Source organism: Ptychodera flava, chromosome 18 (genome assembly GCF_041260155.1).
Source record: "Ptychodera flava strain L36383 chromosome 18, AS_Pfla_20210202, whole genome shotgun sequence".
NCBI classification, from domain to species: Eukaryota; Metazoa; Hemichordata; class Enteropneusta; family Ptychoderidae; genus Ptychodera; species Ptychodera flava.
This window is the reverse complement of record NC_091945.1, coordinates 10,769,254-10,788,064: the sequence shown is the minus strand read 5'-3', so window position 1 is coordinate 10,788,064 and position 18,811 is coordinate 10,769,254. Positions and strand designations below refer to the sequence as shown.

At 37.5% G+C, this 18,811-nt stretch overlaps 1 protein-coding gene across 5 annotated transcripts in view; it reads left to right on the top strand.

Moving 5' to 3' along the window:
* LOC139116815 (atrial natriuretic peptide receptor 1-like) overlaps positions 1–18,811 on the top strand; it is a 56,712-nt gene that overhangs the window by 30,035 nt on the left and 7,866 nt on the right. For all 5 annotated transcript variants that reach the window (XM_070679493.1, XM_070679491.1, XM_070679494.1 and 2 more), the window contains exons 3-12: positions 6,703–6,998; positions 7,648–7,783; positions 9,393–9,481; positions 10,195–10,333; positions 11,676–11,763; positions 13,547–13,655; positions 14,317–14,388; positions 17,051–17,128; positions 17,759–17,863; positions 18,419–18,490. In XM_070679493.1, the coding sequence (XP_070535594.1) occupies positions 6,703–6,998; positions 7,648–7,783; positions 9,393–9,481; positions 10,195–10,333; positions 11,676–11,763; positions 13,547–13,655; positions 14,317–14,388; positions 17,051–17,128; positions 17,759–17,863; positions 18,419–18,490 (1,184 nt within the window). The remainder of the gene's footprint in view (positions 1–6,702; positions 6,999–7,647; positions 7,784–9,392; positions 9,482–10,194; positions 10,334–11,675; positions 11,764–13,546; positions 13,656–14,316; positions 14,389–17,050; positions 17,129–17,758; positions 17,864–18,418; positions 18,491–18,811) is intronic.

Here is an 18,811-nt window from a genome sequence, read left to right as displayed (position 1 = left end):
TCGCATTCTGCTTTGCAAACACATTCTGTTTGTTAGACACTGCTCGGTGATTCCAGTGATTGCTGAAACTTAAAGATGCAACGAAAGGCTGCGATCACGTGACTACGCATACCTATTCCGAAAACTTGAGAGTAATTCATCGCATGACATGAATTGATATCGTATGTGTGAAGATGAAATGACTGTGATAATACTAATGCGTTATGGACTGTACAGTCCTTTATCATACGTTTGGCACAACAATGTAGGCTTTTCATCGGGCGTGCACACTTAAGAGAAAAACACATACGTCAGTTTGACCGTCACGCAAAATTTGCACTATCAACTACCCCAGGTATATCTATTTTGCCGTTTTAAATACTTTTATTCTATCTTGAATGATCGAAGAGATATCAACAAGTTGGCTGTTTATCAATGTACTCAATGATTGCAATGTGCAGGCTGTTATTTTTCAAGTGCCATATTGTGTCCATAATCGCGTACATTGTCAATGCACTCAAATGGCTAAAAGTACAATCTCCTTCTAATTTGTCAGTCACTCATTCAGGCGATTCATGCGCACCAACACTACCCCTATCGATCGATCAATCAATAGAGATCCGATTATGTCGATGGCAGGACACATCGCATTGATATTCCGTAAGTCAAATAATACAACGTTATAAGTAGATTCGCAAAATATTTGACAAACATATTAAAAGCGAAACAGAATAAAAATTTTAACGACAGAGAAGTGTTGTGGCCACGTTACTCAAATTAAAGAGAGCAAATAGACTAACGTAATATCTAAATGACCTTAAAAGGTCAGTCAATGCTGCATTTAATGACAACTCTGCATGCATATTATACAATTTATAAGTAAGACGTAACTGATCATCGACAAGGTATTCGTTGCCAAGTGAAAGACAATGAAGCAACTGTTCTCAATGTTTTAGTCAGTTAACCTTGCTTCCATTGACAGTATAATCTATTTGCTAATGCGTTATTTGAATTTGATATTAGTGCTCTACATCAATACATCCATCATTGTATTTTCATGCAGCGTTGAATTTATGTGTCATCTCTTAGACAGAACAGATGGTGAAATTAACATCTCCATCTGAGAGATCCAAACTCAAGCGTCCTTGTTGCCATAGTTCCTTCTAACATGATTCTAACTTTCTATAGAAACAAATGTCCATTCATATTTGTTTTGCGTCGAATGTCAGTATCTTTCAAACATTTGTCAAGCAAAGTTGAGCATCGCCGATGAATACTTTGCCCTATATGAAATTTTCGCCCTTTGTTATCACCTGGTAGACGGCCATCCATGATTAGTGCAATGTTAGCTGTTTCAATTGACTAGAGTGTAGCAGACGATGCAAGAGCACATATCGTTGAAATAGAGTTCGTTTCTTAAACTTTCACTTGTGATAAAGCCATTAACGAGAAACCATTTCGAAAGATATATTCAAAATTGGTGTGTCAAAGAGCTCAATTTTGAGACAAAATTTCTATCCATATAAAAATAATCTGCGAACAATATTGACTTGGCAGTTTTTCTTAGCGCTTTTGACGGTTACATCTTCATAATCCTCATTGCTTTGTCAGCAACAAAATTATTTCTTCTTACATCTGAATGTCATTTGCAGATGGAATAATTTGGTAATCTACGCTGAATTCAATGACAATAGTTCAATCACAACCAGCTTTCTGTATCTTTTAGGGCTTATTAATATTGTCGTAACTCGTAAGGCAACGTGGACCACATAAAAATGAAGAATTGGTTGAATCTAAAGACGATGTATCACATGTTAAAAAGCAATAAACGAAAACCAATTTTATTCATCATATTTATTGTCTACTCATAATGACTACCAAGAAAATGTGCTTTGTGAATTGTATTGTCATTTACCTTGCATAGATGTATGTCTATCCATATATGCATTACATTTGCTAATTCTCTTGGGATTCGCTAACTCCCAACAGCCTGTAAAGTTCGAGATTCGATTTTCTCTCTATAAAACGTCCTGGTAAGGTTACTGAAGCTCGATATTCATAAAGGATAATGACATCAGACATTAAAATTTATGATTAAGGGTTTACATAAATAGAATGTTAATAAATAGTTCAGTTATCGAAAATTTGTATTTGTACTAAAATATAGCGAGAGATCCTGATGTCTATTGAGTAAATAAGGCGTAGATCTGAAATTCACCAAATTTCGTTGAAGTAACATGTTGCTCCTAATTACAAAGAATTCGCATCCATTCGATTGATTGATTGGCAACCGCCTCCGACATAGAAAGATATAACCTTTCTAAATTTGCCGTATTTTCTTGATTATTAGGAGACCTGGCCAACAAACAGCAGCGCTATTGTAAAAAAAGACTTTACTAAAGCCAAGGTTTACTGTTTGATCTCATGTTATCCGCCAGGAAAATTACAGGGTAGAACATGTAAATTCCATCCAAAAGTTTACGTTTAAGCTCTTTACGATAAAACCCTAAGGCATCATTAGGCAGTTTGTTAGACTACCCACAGAATGTCAGGATTGCTATGTTAGGCTTTAGGGGTACAGTATATTCCATAGATTAATTTTGATGCCATCAATTCATCTTGCGAATGTGACGCATATGCTTTGTTGTTTGCGATAATTATCAAATAAAAGAGTCGTTTATTTTGAGGCGCGGTTTGCAAGTGTGACAGACGTATCAAAGCCAATATCAGTTTTTTGAAGCATCTGTCCGTGATTTTGATTAAATATGTACTCCAAAAAAAGTTAATCTATTATGTTACTTTGCGTCTTTGAAATTTATGTTTGGCCATCCAACACGCCCATAGGGAGAAGCTCGACAAGATAAGATAAATTGGCGCGGAAATTAAACAACCCATTCAAAGTGATTTTAATCAGCGTGAGTAAATTGGACATGCGCATTGTTAGCTTACTCAATATTTGCATTTGTGTCTTTATTTCCCAAGGGTTTTAATCCGATTCACCATATAATGAAAATAAGATGGAAAATGCTATGAATAAAGTAGCTTAAAGAGCTTATTCAGTGGTGTAACACCTTGAAGCCTATCTAACCGTATGTAATTCATGTGACACTTCAGGCTGTTAGCATGTGTCAATCACTCACAAGAAGTATTTGCGCGGTGTCTGCAGAAAATGAAATAATGGAATGACGTAGTTTTTTTGGGATTACAACCAGTTTAGCTGTATGTGTAAGACAAATCCTTATAAAAGTATTATCGGTTACATCTTTTTGAGTTGTTTGCCGATGACAACTAGCATCCGACTCATTATCATGTTGAACATGACATGATGTGGTTGTAAAGGCATAGGACATCGGGATTGTCAAAACAACAAACTATTTAAAACAGTGATGATAAAAACGTCCAGTCGGTTCTTCGGCACGATTTCTTTGCTATTGGCGGATGTCACAGGATTGGTAACTTTTGGGTAAACCTGATTGGAACTAATTTGGGATAATTGGACCTTCATATTTTGCAAATTTCTCAAAAGTATTAGGTACCCTATAGCTGAATGTTGCAATATTACAAATTACTCATAAAACAAGTGTATAACTTTAAAAGGAAAGCAGATGAATGAGCTTACATTTGTAGAATAACCGACATTACTTCACCATCAAATTATCGGAAATTAGTTCCAATTGTGTTGGTAGTGCATACCTCGAACATGAAAGTGAAGGCCAACATTTTTGCTCAAAACTTTCCCAAAAGAAAACTTTAAGTCACGCCCTTTCAAATTAAAAAAATCAGGGGTCTCCATGCAAAATAAGGCACTATAGAGAAACAAATCACCCAATATTTACCGACTCTTGAAATTCAAAATTGCTGCCGCCCCTGTGTTAACTCTCTGTTAGGGAAGTTAAATGTCAAATTTCCAAAAAATCAGCCGATGAAAACTTTATTTACTCCATGACCTTCAAAGTGATTCCCCCAACAAGTAGAAGACAAAAGAGCCCAAATATCTATCTCCGAGGCTCATCCTACCTTAAGATGCCATTGGTACTTCGATATATATCAGTTAGTTCAGTTGATTTCAAAGGACCTTTCCTTTAATTTTTCGGTCAAATTAACTACGACGTTGAGATATTTGCCGTTATACCTCTGCATTTTTAGACGCATTCCCTTACGCGTGATCAAATTAAAGCCTTCTTACAGTCTTCATCCGAGCCTTGTATATAATGCGGGATCCAGGGTTGCGCATGTGTAAATTGCTGAATGAACCTAATGGGCCCAGCATCTGGAAGTGTCTGAAATGTTAATTGGCTTCTGAAGGCTGTTTGAAAGAGGGCCCCACTTCACCCAACTCTTATCTTGACCTCATGTGAGTCATAAAGAGGAAAACCTAGGCAATCATTTACGAGTGTACATATAGATGTCTGCCTTGTTTTGAAAGGTACGGAGCTAGGGGAAAGAGAATAATTATTCCTGTCACACCCGACTTTGAATGAAAATGAATTCTATATGAACACATTTCGCGACATGAAATGTTTTACTCATCCTAGATTGATTTGCTGCTTGAGTGTTGGGCAAGGTCAACAACTCTTTCTATAACTTATTTTAATTAAACCTTTTAAAAAGAAAATCGTCATTCTTATACATTATTTTTGAATTCACAATTCAATGGTACAATAAAGAAGAAGAAGAATTATTTAAGTAAACGTCGTTACAAAACAAGGTACAGATAACTTGATCGAAACATGCCGTCCAGTAAACCGTCTCCCTTAGCTCAAAAGGAGACGATAAAATATACATAGCCATTGAAACGGAATAGGTGAGTCTGACTAAAAGAATAATAGTAATTGCAAAATTATCAAGTTAAATACAACTGAAAAGTAACAGAGGAGGATGTGTAAATGCAATGTGTATTGATCGTAAATTAACAAACTATAGAGCATAGTTTATGATAAATCATTTACATGATGCCGCTTTTCTTTTGAAAATTTTCGCTTTTAGAGTATAACTAGTTCTTACACGCAGCTCAAACTGTAGTATCACTATTAAATCCAAATAGGGTCGCTATCTTAAGAACAGCTCTTTCGCAAGCGGGAAATGGATTAACTTGCTTTAACGGAAGCGTTTTTCGATATGGCCAAACGGGATACATTAGACTTTCTAAAAAGTACAGAATTCTTCCTCGGTAGGTCTATGTGTAGTCAATGCGACAAAGGATACAATATTCACGGTAAATGCCAGGGTGTCACAATCTAAGAGTACTTATTTTTCAAAAATGGCCTGACTGGGTTTTAAGTGAGAAAACATGGTTTAACTTTAAAAGCGCAATGCCTCTGACAAACGATATATCTGCCTTATTAGAATAATGTGCCTTTCCCTCATAATCCACTGCGTCACGTCGATCGTAATTAGACGATCGAGTTGCCATGGCAACCCGACGGTTGTTGTATTAATATGAGTGAAAACGAAAAGTCCGTATGCTGTTGATTGATTAAAATTGACTCACCATATTGCAGCACCTTCTAATTCGTAAATTCACAGGTTCAATGTCATTGAACCATTGTCTCTGTGTAGAAGATTGTGCCTGATATACTTACTCTAAAAGAACATAAGATAATTTTTTTGGAAGCAAAATCTAATAAATATTGCTTCACAGGAAGGAATCTTTGTGAATCCTAAATGACAAGGAAACTTAGGTCACACAAAGGTAAAACAGAACGATTTATGGATTTACATCTACAGCAAATAGTTCAGCTTGCAGGCTGACAAATTCGACTATCAAGTAAAACAACCTTGTATGATCATTATAAAATGTAAAATAAAAAACTTATGGATTACCCTCAGTTATACAGTCTTAAAGACTACAATTAATAACGGATTTTTTTTCTAATATTTGGTAGAAAAGGAGATAATTGATCGTTTGAAGTTATTAAATCATGGGAAAATCTAATGACCTGTTATATTGCCGTAGATCAAAGGTGAATAGGTGACAGATTGCATGGTTGATTAATGATGTTCTACGCGTGTGCGCACATTCTCCTTGGGTAGTAAGCAAATTATTTTGTAGCAATTTTACCACTAGGTTTACTTAATGTACACGATGTTGCGCTATGCAACCCTTTACAAATTTAATCAAAAATCCCATTGAATTTGTTGCTCAGAGACAAAAGGTGTATAATAATAAGAGGTTTTGCACAAAGTACGGCCATGTAATGGGACATCGGTTCCGTGCGTTGTGTTTTGATGAAATAACCAAGTAATACTATACCTCATGGGACAGATATTCGGACTCTCAAACTTTTTTCAATTCTTTTCAGATCTACCACTTGTTAGGGTACATTTTAAAGCTTTTGGTGTAAGAAAACTTTTAACTGTCATAGTTTTTCGAAAATCCAAAATTGCATTTTTCTCAATAGGGTTAGCACAGGGTAGGCGGCCATTTTGAATTTCGAACATCGGTAAATCTTTGGTAATTTGTTTCTCTATTACCAAAATTTGCACTGTGCCACCTAGTTTTTATTCTTGATTTTGAAAGAGAATTGTTGGAATTTTGCTTGAGGAAAATTTGAGCAAAAGTTTAAGTCTTTCACTATCGAGGCGCATAAGCTTACTACCCGTGACTTCAAAGTGGCCATCATCATTTAGGCCTATTAAGGAAAAACACACAAGCGTGCTCTCGTGGCAAATATGGCTAATTTACCATTTATTCTTTGCTTTTTTGGTTATTTTTTGTTACAGTCGTAATTATAGCTGCATCCGGAGGTGCTGTTCGTCAAATTTTGATCAAGGCGTACGACCACGGAATGATCAACGGCGAATTTGCCTTCTTCAACATCTACCTTGTCTCGTATAAATACTACGGCGAGAACACGTGGTTCAGAGGCGACGAATACGACGATGTTGCCAGGATGGCCTACGAAGCCTTGAACACGATGACTCTGTATGTACCCAGTACCGAGGAGTACGAACAATTTGCCGTAGACGTCAAAAGACGGGCTATCGATGATTACAATTATGATTTCGAAGACTCAGATGTAAGTTTTTAAACACACTGTCTCAAAGAAGCATCATGTGTTTTCCTTGAGGCTTTGAAATTCCTGAATTTCAACAAGACAATCCTAATCAATTTTTCTCGCACTTGTTATGCAATCCCACGTGATTCCATGACGTCATATCTAATATCCAACTGAGTGAGAATGGGCTCGATAAGTTGTGAAAAAGTGACTTTATTCAGTAGGATCTGTCAAGGTTTAAACAATAGAGAATAGACGAATAAAAATGGATCGATAGAAAAAACATAAATAACTCAAAGCATCTTTCTTGAAGTTCATAATAACTTTCATATTCCAAACAAATTTGAAGACATTTTAAAATAGTTGTCTATCCTTTATCATGCAACAGGGTATGCGTGAACACGACACATAAACTAAAAAGACAGTAAGCTTACTCCTGAAGAACTAGAAGTTTGAGTGAGGGAACTTCTTGATTTACAAAGGCCAAGTAAAATACATCACATAAAGACCAAGTATATAATGTACATACAAGTCGACGTGTAATTGTATGATAGAACAAACGGCCCGATGACTAAATTATTACCGTTTCCCATTATATTTTAGCAATTGTTGGGGGTCAGCAAGCTGTTAATGTTAACTTGATATTTTTTTTTTCATTTTGCGCCGACAGTTCAACTACTACATTGGTTCATTTCACGATACCGTTTTGCTGTTCTCCTTGGCTGTAAACGAGACTCTATCAGACGGCGCTGATGTCAGGGACGGCGTTGCCTTCACGCACAGAATGTGGAACAGAACTTTCACAGGTAAACCTTCTCACAGATTCTTGTCACAACCTTACACGATTATGTCTCTTTTACGCTAAATCCGTCGATCAGTAAAATCCATAATGGAAAAACCGAGATACGCCGGGTGTGAAATTTACAATGGTTGTCACCATCTTCATTGACAGGTGTACAAATACGCTAGTGTTAAACCTTGACAATTTAAAGTGAAGGGACATGTCTTACAATGACACTGTTCCTGAACGAGCGTCTCTGACAAATTTTGGTGATACTATACCTTTTACTTTATTGGAGAAAGCGAACTGTACTGTATTGCAGAGAATGCCAATCATGGTTTCAAGCCAATTTTGCTTTAGAATGAGTGGCAGGGAAAATGCTGTATTTTCTCCCCTGAAATTAGAAATGTGACAGATATTTTGTGTTAATTACCAGAATGCCACGTGGTCTATCACTTCAAATATTGTCGTTTTCATTCTTCTGAGTCATTGCAAAGGCCAAATCCGTTTCTGAAATCACACAGCCGGCGACACTGACCTTCACAGACTTAATGTTGCGAAAATGGATTCATGGCTGTCTCCATATTATCAAATAATCGTCGTCTATGCCTTATACACACGTTCTTTATGCTATAAGTGTCTCGGTCAATGTTAGCGGATTTTCACTAGTCTTGAGCGAAAACTTGAAGATTTTTGTGCATTTTCTGCTTTGCATGGTTTCGAAGTATTTTGCGTTGTCTTTGTTGGACGTAACCTATAGTTTAATACAACATATTTATGACATGTAAGTTATCGACTTGAATGTTTAATAACTATGAAATGTGTTATTTAAGAATTCAGAGGCTCACAATCCTTATTGAACACTTTTATCGGTTTAGGTTGCGGTTGCTCCAGGCTGAGATGAACATCCTATCCATCATGAAAAGGATAGAAACCTTCCCTATACGCGTCATAAATTATATGTTGTAATTACTGTCGCACGAGAAATTCACCCAGCGTTTCCTGTTTTAGTTTTCATCTCTAACGCTTACTACACAAAACCCGTCCATTGCAAGCTTGCCGTAGGCAGGGCGGCTTCCATAAGAGAGAGGTGACGTGACCAAGGTGTACTTAAAATTCGGTGATTTTTTGATATCGGAAAAAATTAAAAAGCTCGACGCCAGACATACTATTTATAGCCTACCGAACTCACAGGGCCACGTTTCACTTAAAAAATCAAAGTAATAATTGTAATCACTTAAAGTCCTCTTCCACTCATTGCAAATGTAAAAGGTAGCGTGTACACATGTTCTTGTCTAAAAGCTACTCCGCAAACGATGGATTCTCCTCGCAAACTTGCAATACATGCTTTTCGCATGGGTAGTAAATCTAAAAATATTAACTTTATCTCATCCTGATAGAAACTGCAAATTCCCTCTTGGAAAATAACAATGGGGACAGATTCAAATAATTCCTACTTATAGGCTATATACACTATTAAATACTACTATGAATCAAGATCTCCTGTTGATCATGGATTGTGTGAATTGGGGTTTTATGCGTACGCAGAGCGTGTTCAGCGATTGTGGGCAACTTGAATCTAAGCGTATTTATTACATCTTACCCTTTAAAATATTCATTTCTTTTCATTCAAGGTATCTTGGGGGATATTAATATGGATGATAATGGTGACAGACACTCTGATTTCTCAATGTTAGATATGAACGAAAACTTTGAATTCGAGGTAAGTTCATTGATGTGATGTCATGTCATTTGATGTATTCATCGCCAGCATAAGATTTCCTGCAAAAAGACGGTCTATTGACACTTTTGATCTATTTGAAAATGCGGGATCCTTGCAACTAAAGCGTTCTGTTGACGCCATCAATCATTAGGTACAATTTTGCATATCTGCTTGGAGGATGACATTACACAAAGATATCACAAAGTGATATTCGGTGCAAACTTCTTTGCGAAAGGAAACACGTTAATAATGTTCCTGCAATAGTATATCTTTTACCATCATCGATCATTATGATATATTATAAATTGCTTCTGCGCGATTATTTGTACAATATTGCCTTGGAGTCAACGTCTCACGTATCGCGTAATGGCAGCAATGATAGACATTGACGGCGTGTGGATGCGAATTTTACACGGCGCTGCAGCTACTGCAGTGCCATACTGAACGATTCAGTAGTGTACGGATTTGCCAATTCCAACTCAGTACACTGGTTGTGCAGTATTTAACCTTTCAGTCTTATATATTGCTTAGTTTTCTCTTCTCTAGAAATCATTTTCTAATTCAATTGACTGACTAAGTACATATTTTATCGTATGGTGTACAGCTTTTGTAAATGACATGACTCACACAGTTTCTGAGGCAGAGTTGACTAGAGAAAATATATATCTGTGGAATTTTCAGCAAAAATTTTGAAAACCGATTTTCTTTTTTAGGTTGTTGCAAATTATTTTGGTGCCCGCGGGGGTTATGACCCTGTGCCGGGAAAGGCTGTACGGTGGCCGGCAGGGGCCACAGGACCCCCTCGCGACGAACCGTACTGTGGTTTCTATGGAGAAAAACCAGAATGTAACAGTAAGTTCGAAGTGCATCATTGTATATATCTATGCAGTATCGAGCGGTGTCCTATTAATTGAGATGAAATCCACCAGTACAAGAAATTGATCATGAAGGCATTTTAAAATGAAGGCGGATGAAATCGAATTGTTTGGTAATTACTTCTTGTGACGTCATCAACACGTCGACGAGACTAGCAAATTTGACTAATGAAGGTTTCCTAATATGCACTGTCTATTGGGTCAATTCTTGACTTTTGAAATGGAAAGAATAGACATGATTCTCAATGGCAGGGGAGTTCTGTGACAAACATGAGTTGCTCACATTGGATTCGAAGACAATAACCTCAATTAAAACTTTTTAAGATCTAAGATGCCGTCGTTGGATAGTAACGTAATCTTATCCTTTGGCTTTCATCTCCACCAATTATATATGCTTAAAGCCTGGTTTGATTTGTGAAGCTAGTCTCTTGATGGCATATTAGTGCACCGAAGAAAACAGGGCAGGGTTGCGAACGAGGAGCTGTTTGAAATGCTATCTGTAATTATTATCCTGTTGTGTTGACTTTGTTAATTAAGTGATGCTTTTGAGTGCAAGCCTATGACGTCACTTATGGTTTCTTCGTGTTTCTCTCAAATTAAAAAAAATGCAAAAAATACTAAGACTTACAAATTAACACACGAGGTTAAGTATTTAGGTAACAGTTGTTCTAAAAGGCTACAACGAATCGCAGACGAGGAGAACTCCTTGTCTGTGAACGAATGGTCGTATTCCCACAGCTCTATACCCAAGGATGTGTAACACACCACGAAGACTCTGTATAAGCAGGTTATGAGACTTAGCCGTGGTGCCGTGCATACATATAAATTATCGTCTAGACTCTACTTTGTAATATATCATCTTTTAGGAGTCGCATGTATGAGAATTAAAACTCAGATCACAACGTAAATTCAAACTTCACAACGCGAAGATCTAGCCACTGGTTGCGTGAAGGCAATCAAGCGTATGATTAATATGGAGCAATATATTACAGAGAAACGATAAATGTCAAGTCAAAATAAACTTACACTACATCATTCTCTCGTTCAAACAGAACATACGTCAAGATAATTGTCATCGTTCATCCGTCATCATTTCCGCGGGGTTAGAACTCTCATCGATTGATTCTAATGTGGCGCGTGTAATTATGATATCTCAGAATAAATCAATTACTTACCGAATTTCAAATGAACGGTAATACTAGAGGCCAGAAACATAAGCTTTCCCGCAAAGTGTAATCTTTTCCAAAAGTTACCATAACCATTGTTGCCTGATAAAGTGTGAAAATGACGGACAATGTGTTTCTTTTCTTCATTTTCAGAGGAGTTTCCCTTGTCTGGCATTATTGGCCTTGCGTTTGGTGGAGTCATAGTAGCGGTAATGGCTGTTGTTGCATTTGTCATGTACAGGTATGGGTTTTATTTTAGAATCTGATGTCTTTCGATTCACTTTACTTTAAATAGACATGTGCTTGTTCATTCAAGTGAAACGCTTTGATAAATGCTAAAATATATTTTCGTGTACGTATAAGCATTGCAATATCGTCTGAAAGTACTTAATACAGGCGTTGCAATACCGTAAACTTTACGATTCAAGTGCTACAATGTAGTAACAAGCACTCAAACGTACATATCTATGGGAAATACAACTGCCACCTTAACCACCACCTTAACAACCACCACCATCACCACCACCACCACCACCACCACCACAACCATCACATCACATCATCATCATCATCATCGTCGTCATCATCATCATCGTCATTATCATCGTCAGCATCATCGTTATCATCATCATCATCATCATCATCATCATCATCATCATCATCATCGTCATCCTCGTCGTCGTCGTCGTCTTCATCATCATCATCATCATCATCATCATCATCATCATCATCATCATCATCATCATCATCATCATTATCATGATCATCATTGTCGCCGTCGCTGGCGGTGACATCATTTTTGTCATTATTGTCGTCGCCAACAACAACGACAATAAAAAACAGCAAAAGTAGTGAATAGGGTAATAACTTCAGGGGATACATAGATCGTTTAAGCTGACAATTAGAAAAAAACACAAGGCTTCATACGAGTTTTACAACAGAAGCTGGCTAGGAAATGGTATCTCACCAAAACATTCTACGATAAATGCCTAGCCCGAATTTGCAAAACACTAGCTCCACATGTTACCAACGTATAGATGATGTCATGTTTTTAAAGAATGGAGCGACGCCAATGATTATTCTCTATTCCTGTATCCGATAATCACAATACTTGCAATGTTTCAAAGCCGGAAGATAATGAACAATTCCAGCAGTTAGGTTACTCAGAGTTCATTAACCTCGTGCAATATATTACCCGGGTAAATTGCAGATGGATCGCCAACAGTTTTGCTGAACTCGCTTTTCGTATGAATGACGCGTAATCTGTCGCAGACAGTAAACATTCTTGAGATACAGTTAAGTGCATGGAATGACATTATCAGGGTTTGCAATGTCGAGTTCATTGCCAAGTGAACGAAGATCCTTTGATACTGACATGACAAGGTCATCGACGACAAATAGGGACCCGCTATCACCGTGACGTGATGTGAATTTAATGTTAAACGTAACAATGTACATCGATAACGCAGCACTTTCAGTTGAACATCTCCGTGAAAGGTTTATTGAAATTACAAGCGCGCGGCTAAACGCAGCCTTACAGGTAACTTCCTTGCACGGCGAAAATCTTTCAATTTAAATGCACTTTCAATAACCACTTTCCTAAATCAATTGGCGAGAACAGAGAAGGAAAAATGCTGGTTTAATGAATCCAAGTGTAGTATAGGTAGACTGATTAGTCTGGGTGAATGTGTAATGTTAGAGTGGCCGTAAGTGCCTGCGTACAAGAGAGCAAGCATTTTGGCCTTACTTTGGTAATTTACGCCTGTCACAAAAATGCAGTGACTGAAATATAAACGTTTGATTTTTTTAATTTACCTCGTGCCACTATTCCTCACCTAGCTCACTTTTTTACTTCGAAAAACACAAGTAACGGACACAATTTTTTACTGCAGCGTTCTGAGCATATGTAAAGTCACAGCGATGCTATGACAACTGGCAAGACGCGTTTAACTTATTCATTAACTTATTTTATGACACCAGGAAAGTCGATAATTTCAAACACCTACTTTTGATTTTTAATACAGGAGGTACAAACTAGAACAAGAACTGGCCAACATGATGTGGAAAGTGAAATGGGATGACGTCATAATGTCAAAGGAGAAAGGAAATTCTACCTCCAGGATTTCGCTCATGGTAAGCGATTAGATTGTGTCATGGCACAAAAACATAGAATTTAGCTTGATGAACATGAAAGACAGACAGACAGATAGACAGAAACACCGACAGAGAGGCAGGACAAAGAATAATCACTCCGAGCAAAGAGACATATCAAATTGATGAAAAATTAAACGGACAAAGCTATACGACTAAGGGAAAGCTAAAGACAGAGAGACAAGTACAGAGCCAGAGGTGTACCGCCAGCCAGCCAGAAAGGCAGAAACTCTGAAACTCAGACAGGCTGGCGCAAAACAAAATGACAACCGTTGAAATAGAACAAATAGGCCAAAAATTATGGAATGAGTTGAGAAGAACCAATTTTTGGTATTGATGACTCGCTTATCTTGCAATATTGATTTGCTAGAAATTATATATGCATACAGAAATTATGTGGATCAGGTGTAAAAAAAAATTATCGAAGTTTAACGTTCCCACTTAGCAAGGGTTTAAATATATATATCTAAACTTGTACATAATGAGATAGCCTACGAGTCTTGCGGTGTGTGTTTGCAGTGCATGTTACTGTGAAGGCTGCCCCGCGGGTTGACGTTCACGTTTGCAGGTCGATGCGCTCTTGTTTTCAGTGAGACTGACCAAGATTGTATGTGACCTTGCTTTTATTTGCCTTGTATTTCAGCAAAGCCAATCCAATGTGTCAAGCTATACGGGTCAAGGTGGACAAATATTTACGACTGTGGCAACGTACAAGGTAAGACAGGCACTCCATGCATCTCCTTACAATGTTTACACCTAACAGATTCGACGGTCACTCAACAAAATGTTTTCACAGCGATATCTTACCCTGAGGAGGGCGCTTTATCTTTCCAGCACTCTTAGAAGTATAACATACGCTTGCCCATGAACGCATCAAATGTATAAGTGTTGTGTTATTTAACACAGTTTGGTCCAAATGAAATGTCTCTGAATTTCTTCGACGTTTAAGGTTAAGAAATGACTGGTCCATGGACAAAAATAAAATTTTCGACATTCGAAAATATAAGATGGTGAAAATTTTTCTTACTCCGAGAGCTTTAAAATGAGCTCTAACAAGTGGTAGACCAGAAGAGAATTGAAAAAGTTTGAGAGCCTGAATATCTGTCCGCAAGGCGCGTTCTACCTTAATACATTTAGCCGATTACGTACTCAGCGAGTATGCGGAGTGATAAAATCAGTTTACAGTTTTATTACTATTACATTGTTTGAACGAGAGAGCGTTTCCATGACAAGTGGAATCAGTTTTTGACGTTTCACTGAATGACGCATTGTTTCCATTTAAACTTACGTTTGAATTTGAAAAAAAACCACACGACGCTTATTTCCTGCGAACGCAATATTCTCGATTGCCTAAATCGAAGTGAACCTGACCTAAATTTCTTTGAAGGGACTCCCTAAGCGATCATACTACTTCCGTTCATTTTGTTGGTCAAGATATTTACGTGAAGCGACCGCGAAAAACTTTCCTTGTCGGCTTCTACAAAGAAATGAAGATGAAATGGTTCTGACAAAATCAGTTGCGCGGCAGGTTTTTTCAAGTTAAGAAGTTTTTCGATGAAAACTGTTAGGTATATTTTGTGGAGATGTACGCCTGCGAATTCAATTAATTAGATTACGGTTCGCATCACGGCATTGCTGTACGTGCGTGATTGAGTAGCTGATATAATAGAGATAGGCGCTATTTAATAGTTTCTTGAGCAATCTTATAGACAGAACTGTTCCGAAGAGTACGAACTGTATTCTATACTGAAAGGAAAACAATACGACAATTGATTTCCAACGAATCAAGAAACAGACATATCCAAAAGCTAGAAAATATCCTTTAAGGCACTTCGAAACTGTGCTCACACTGTCCCAAAGCCATTCTCTTTTGAAACAGTCAATAACAGTCAGAAATCAGAGTGCAAATTTTGATACTACAGAAAAAGTGACCTAACTCCATCGATAATTTTAGTTCAGACTGACTCTATTACCTCTGTGATGGAAATTAAATTGTCGCTTTTCACGAAATACACTCACAGAAAAAAGCAACAGCTAAAAAAACGAAGGCGAAAATTTCATTACACCACATGCTTCGATGAGTCGTCAGCAAAAAACATTCCAGAAAAAGCGTCTTAATATTTGCGAGTTCCAATATTTGTCTCCGAGGTGCATTCAATTAAATTTTACAAATGTCGAAGAAGGCGACAACACGAAATGAAAATCATTAAAAGCCAGTGAATTCAAGTTTAATTACGGTTTCATGTCGACAAAATGAATTGCAAACATTTTAAAAACTATTTGTGAGATTTCTCAAGTTGGGAGCGTGAGCGTGGTTATTCAAAATTGAAACATTGTTTACTTCGATGGTAACGGTAAAGGAGTTGAGTAAATCGCAACGGGCAGCTTGCTTGGCCATCCAAATTTAAAAGCCGATGATAAGTAGCGGATTTATGCGTTACGATTCTGTGCAAACAATGTTTGTTCCAATGCACGCTATATTCACACATGTCGATTGATGTACGGTCCATCTAGATGGGCGAAATGATATTTAAACACTTGACGAGACGTGACATGCATAAACACGAAACGCGCGCTTGACTTGACAGCAAAGGACCGTCATGGCACTATCCGGACCAAAATCATTACATTTGACAACTCCTCCTCAACATACCTTTTCGTTGAAATGTTCAAGTTACTGTTCGTGTTTTACCGTCATTGTTTTGAGAGTGTTATGAATGTTCGTATTAAATTATGCAGCTAAAATTGACTTGCCATCTTGTATAACTTACACAGCCGCTTCCGTCAATCCGCACATGATAAAAGTAGTTTTTCTTTACGATCATTTTCATGAGTTTGCCCTCTGAAATTTGCCCTGACATAGAGAAAACCTCTCCACAATATTAGGTGGTTCGCGTAGAGGGGGTTGTGAATATAAAACAGATATATCCAGTCAGGCAAAGCAAAATTAAAGTTGTGTTTCTCATCCTAGGTCTCTTAGAAAATTGACGCGATCTTTGTTTTACTTTCATTTTTTGTTTCACTCACAAGAGTCAACTATCCCAAATAGCAAACGTACACTGATAATTCTGACACATAACAAGATGACGATAATGTGTTCTCTGTTCAGAGCTGTTTAGTGTGTACACGTGATCCTGCAGTCATCCATGTTTTCTACGCAACCGTGGGTATAACACACCGTCATTTTGTACATGTGCATTTCCCCAAAGGGAAAGGGAATGTGAAAAAAGGTGGCTACAGCGGCTGGTCTAAATGGACGATCAGAAAGCTAACCTTTCCTTTTTTTTGGCCTTAAAAACAAAATTGCATGTCAGCGCCCGGAACACTCTTCCCACGATCTAATAGTTCATCCAATATTTTGTCCATCATGGTACCAGGGAAATATAGTCGCTGTTAAGCAACTGAACAAGAAGAAAGTGGAACTGACGCGTGAAGTTCTTCTCGAGTTGAAACACGTAAGCATTTCATCAATTCTCAGTAAAGATATGTATTTTCTGTGGAGACTTCAGAGAATGACAGTGTGCTCCTGATAATGAGAATATCATAATATCCTCGGTCTCTGTAATAAACGACAGAAATATGTGACATTGTTATTGTCATGAACAATCGTTTTTGCTGTATATAGTGTATTTCACTTTCTGTACTGAACGATAGAAATTGACTTATACGACTCTTGGTGGCGCCCTTTCCACATTTCCTGTTGTATAGCATGTAGTTGGCATGTTTTACCTGCCGTGATAACTTCTGTATTTACTGACGTGTCTATAACATGTACAGTAGCTGCGTTCTTTTCATAAACGTTTGTCATATAAAATTTTAATGATGATGCAACGGGCTGAACGTAAGGTCATCGTGTGATAAAATAACAGGAGGTTGCCAGGGTGATAAGATATGAATGCTTATTTTTCCTTCATGAATAATCCCTAACAATAATCATTTAATGAACTCTAGTGACATGAAATCGAAATATTCAGAAAAGTCAGAATCCTGTGTATATACTTAAAAGCTAGGTAATGGGCTACCACTAAGTTGAGCAACATATTTATGGTAAATATTAATTTTCGTTTTTCTCTGTCAAATGAAAGATGAGAGACATCCACCACAGCAACATCACGAGCTTCATCGGCGCATGCATAGACTATCCTCACATATGTACTTTGACGGAATACTGTCCGAAGGGCAGTCTGCAGGTGAGAATGATTTCTACGATACTCACGAATAATGCTCTCGTTTGTAAATATTTTAAAGGAGAAAGGCTGTCGATCAAATAACCTGTCGCCTGACACGTCACAATTCAAGCATTTAGCATAGCAAAGCATGTCCTTCATGAGATCACATCTTTATTCAAGACAATGGCGAAAGTAATGTTTTTTGAAGTTGATTTTCATAGCATTTGGTATATTATCGTTGTAAAACGCTCCATATGAGTCTTGGGCATTCCTTCAGTCACGTATAATGGCTTTATAATGAATTAAAGCATGCGACTGTAGTCGAGACATACAAAATAAGTGATTGTGTTGGCCAGCTAACCTCTGTTACGTTTACAAGCGTTTATAACGGTCTGAGTCGAAATACATGTACACAGACCTGCCCGTAATTTTCAAAAGTTGATAGGAAACAAACCCAATACCTCAATCAAATAAAACATGTAAGCACACGTAGTAAAAAATGTCAGTGTCTTGGTTTTGCTATCAGACTATTAGACGCTTAAGTCTCCAATTTTCTTGATGCTGTCACCTCGGCAGGACATTCTTCAAAACGAGGCCATAAAACTTGACTGGGTGTTTAAATACTCATTGATGCAAGACATTGTCACGGTAAGTCAGACTAACTCGCATCTCTATGACGATTCTTTAAATCAGAGAAATCTATCAAATTGATCACAAACACTTAAAAAAATTCTACGAAGCAACAGTTTTCAGTTCGGTTAGCTGTGGTTGAGGGCGCTTGTCTCTTTCCAGAGAGTTTCAATGAAGCTGTTGGTTGCCTTTGAAATATCTTCTTCTAGGTCGCGGTGTGTTCCCCACAGAGCATTACTGAGCAACATACATGTCAGAATAAAAAGATATGTCACTTAAACGTAATCATTGCAAGATGTACTCTGTGATGGTATCTTTTACTATGTGCATGCATCTTAC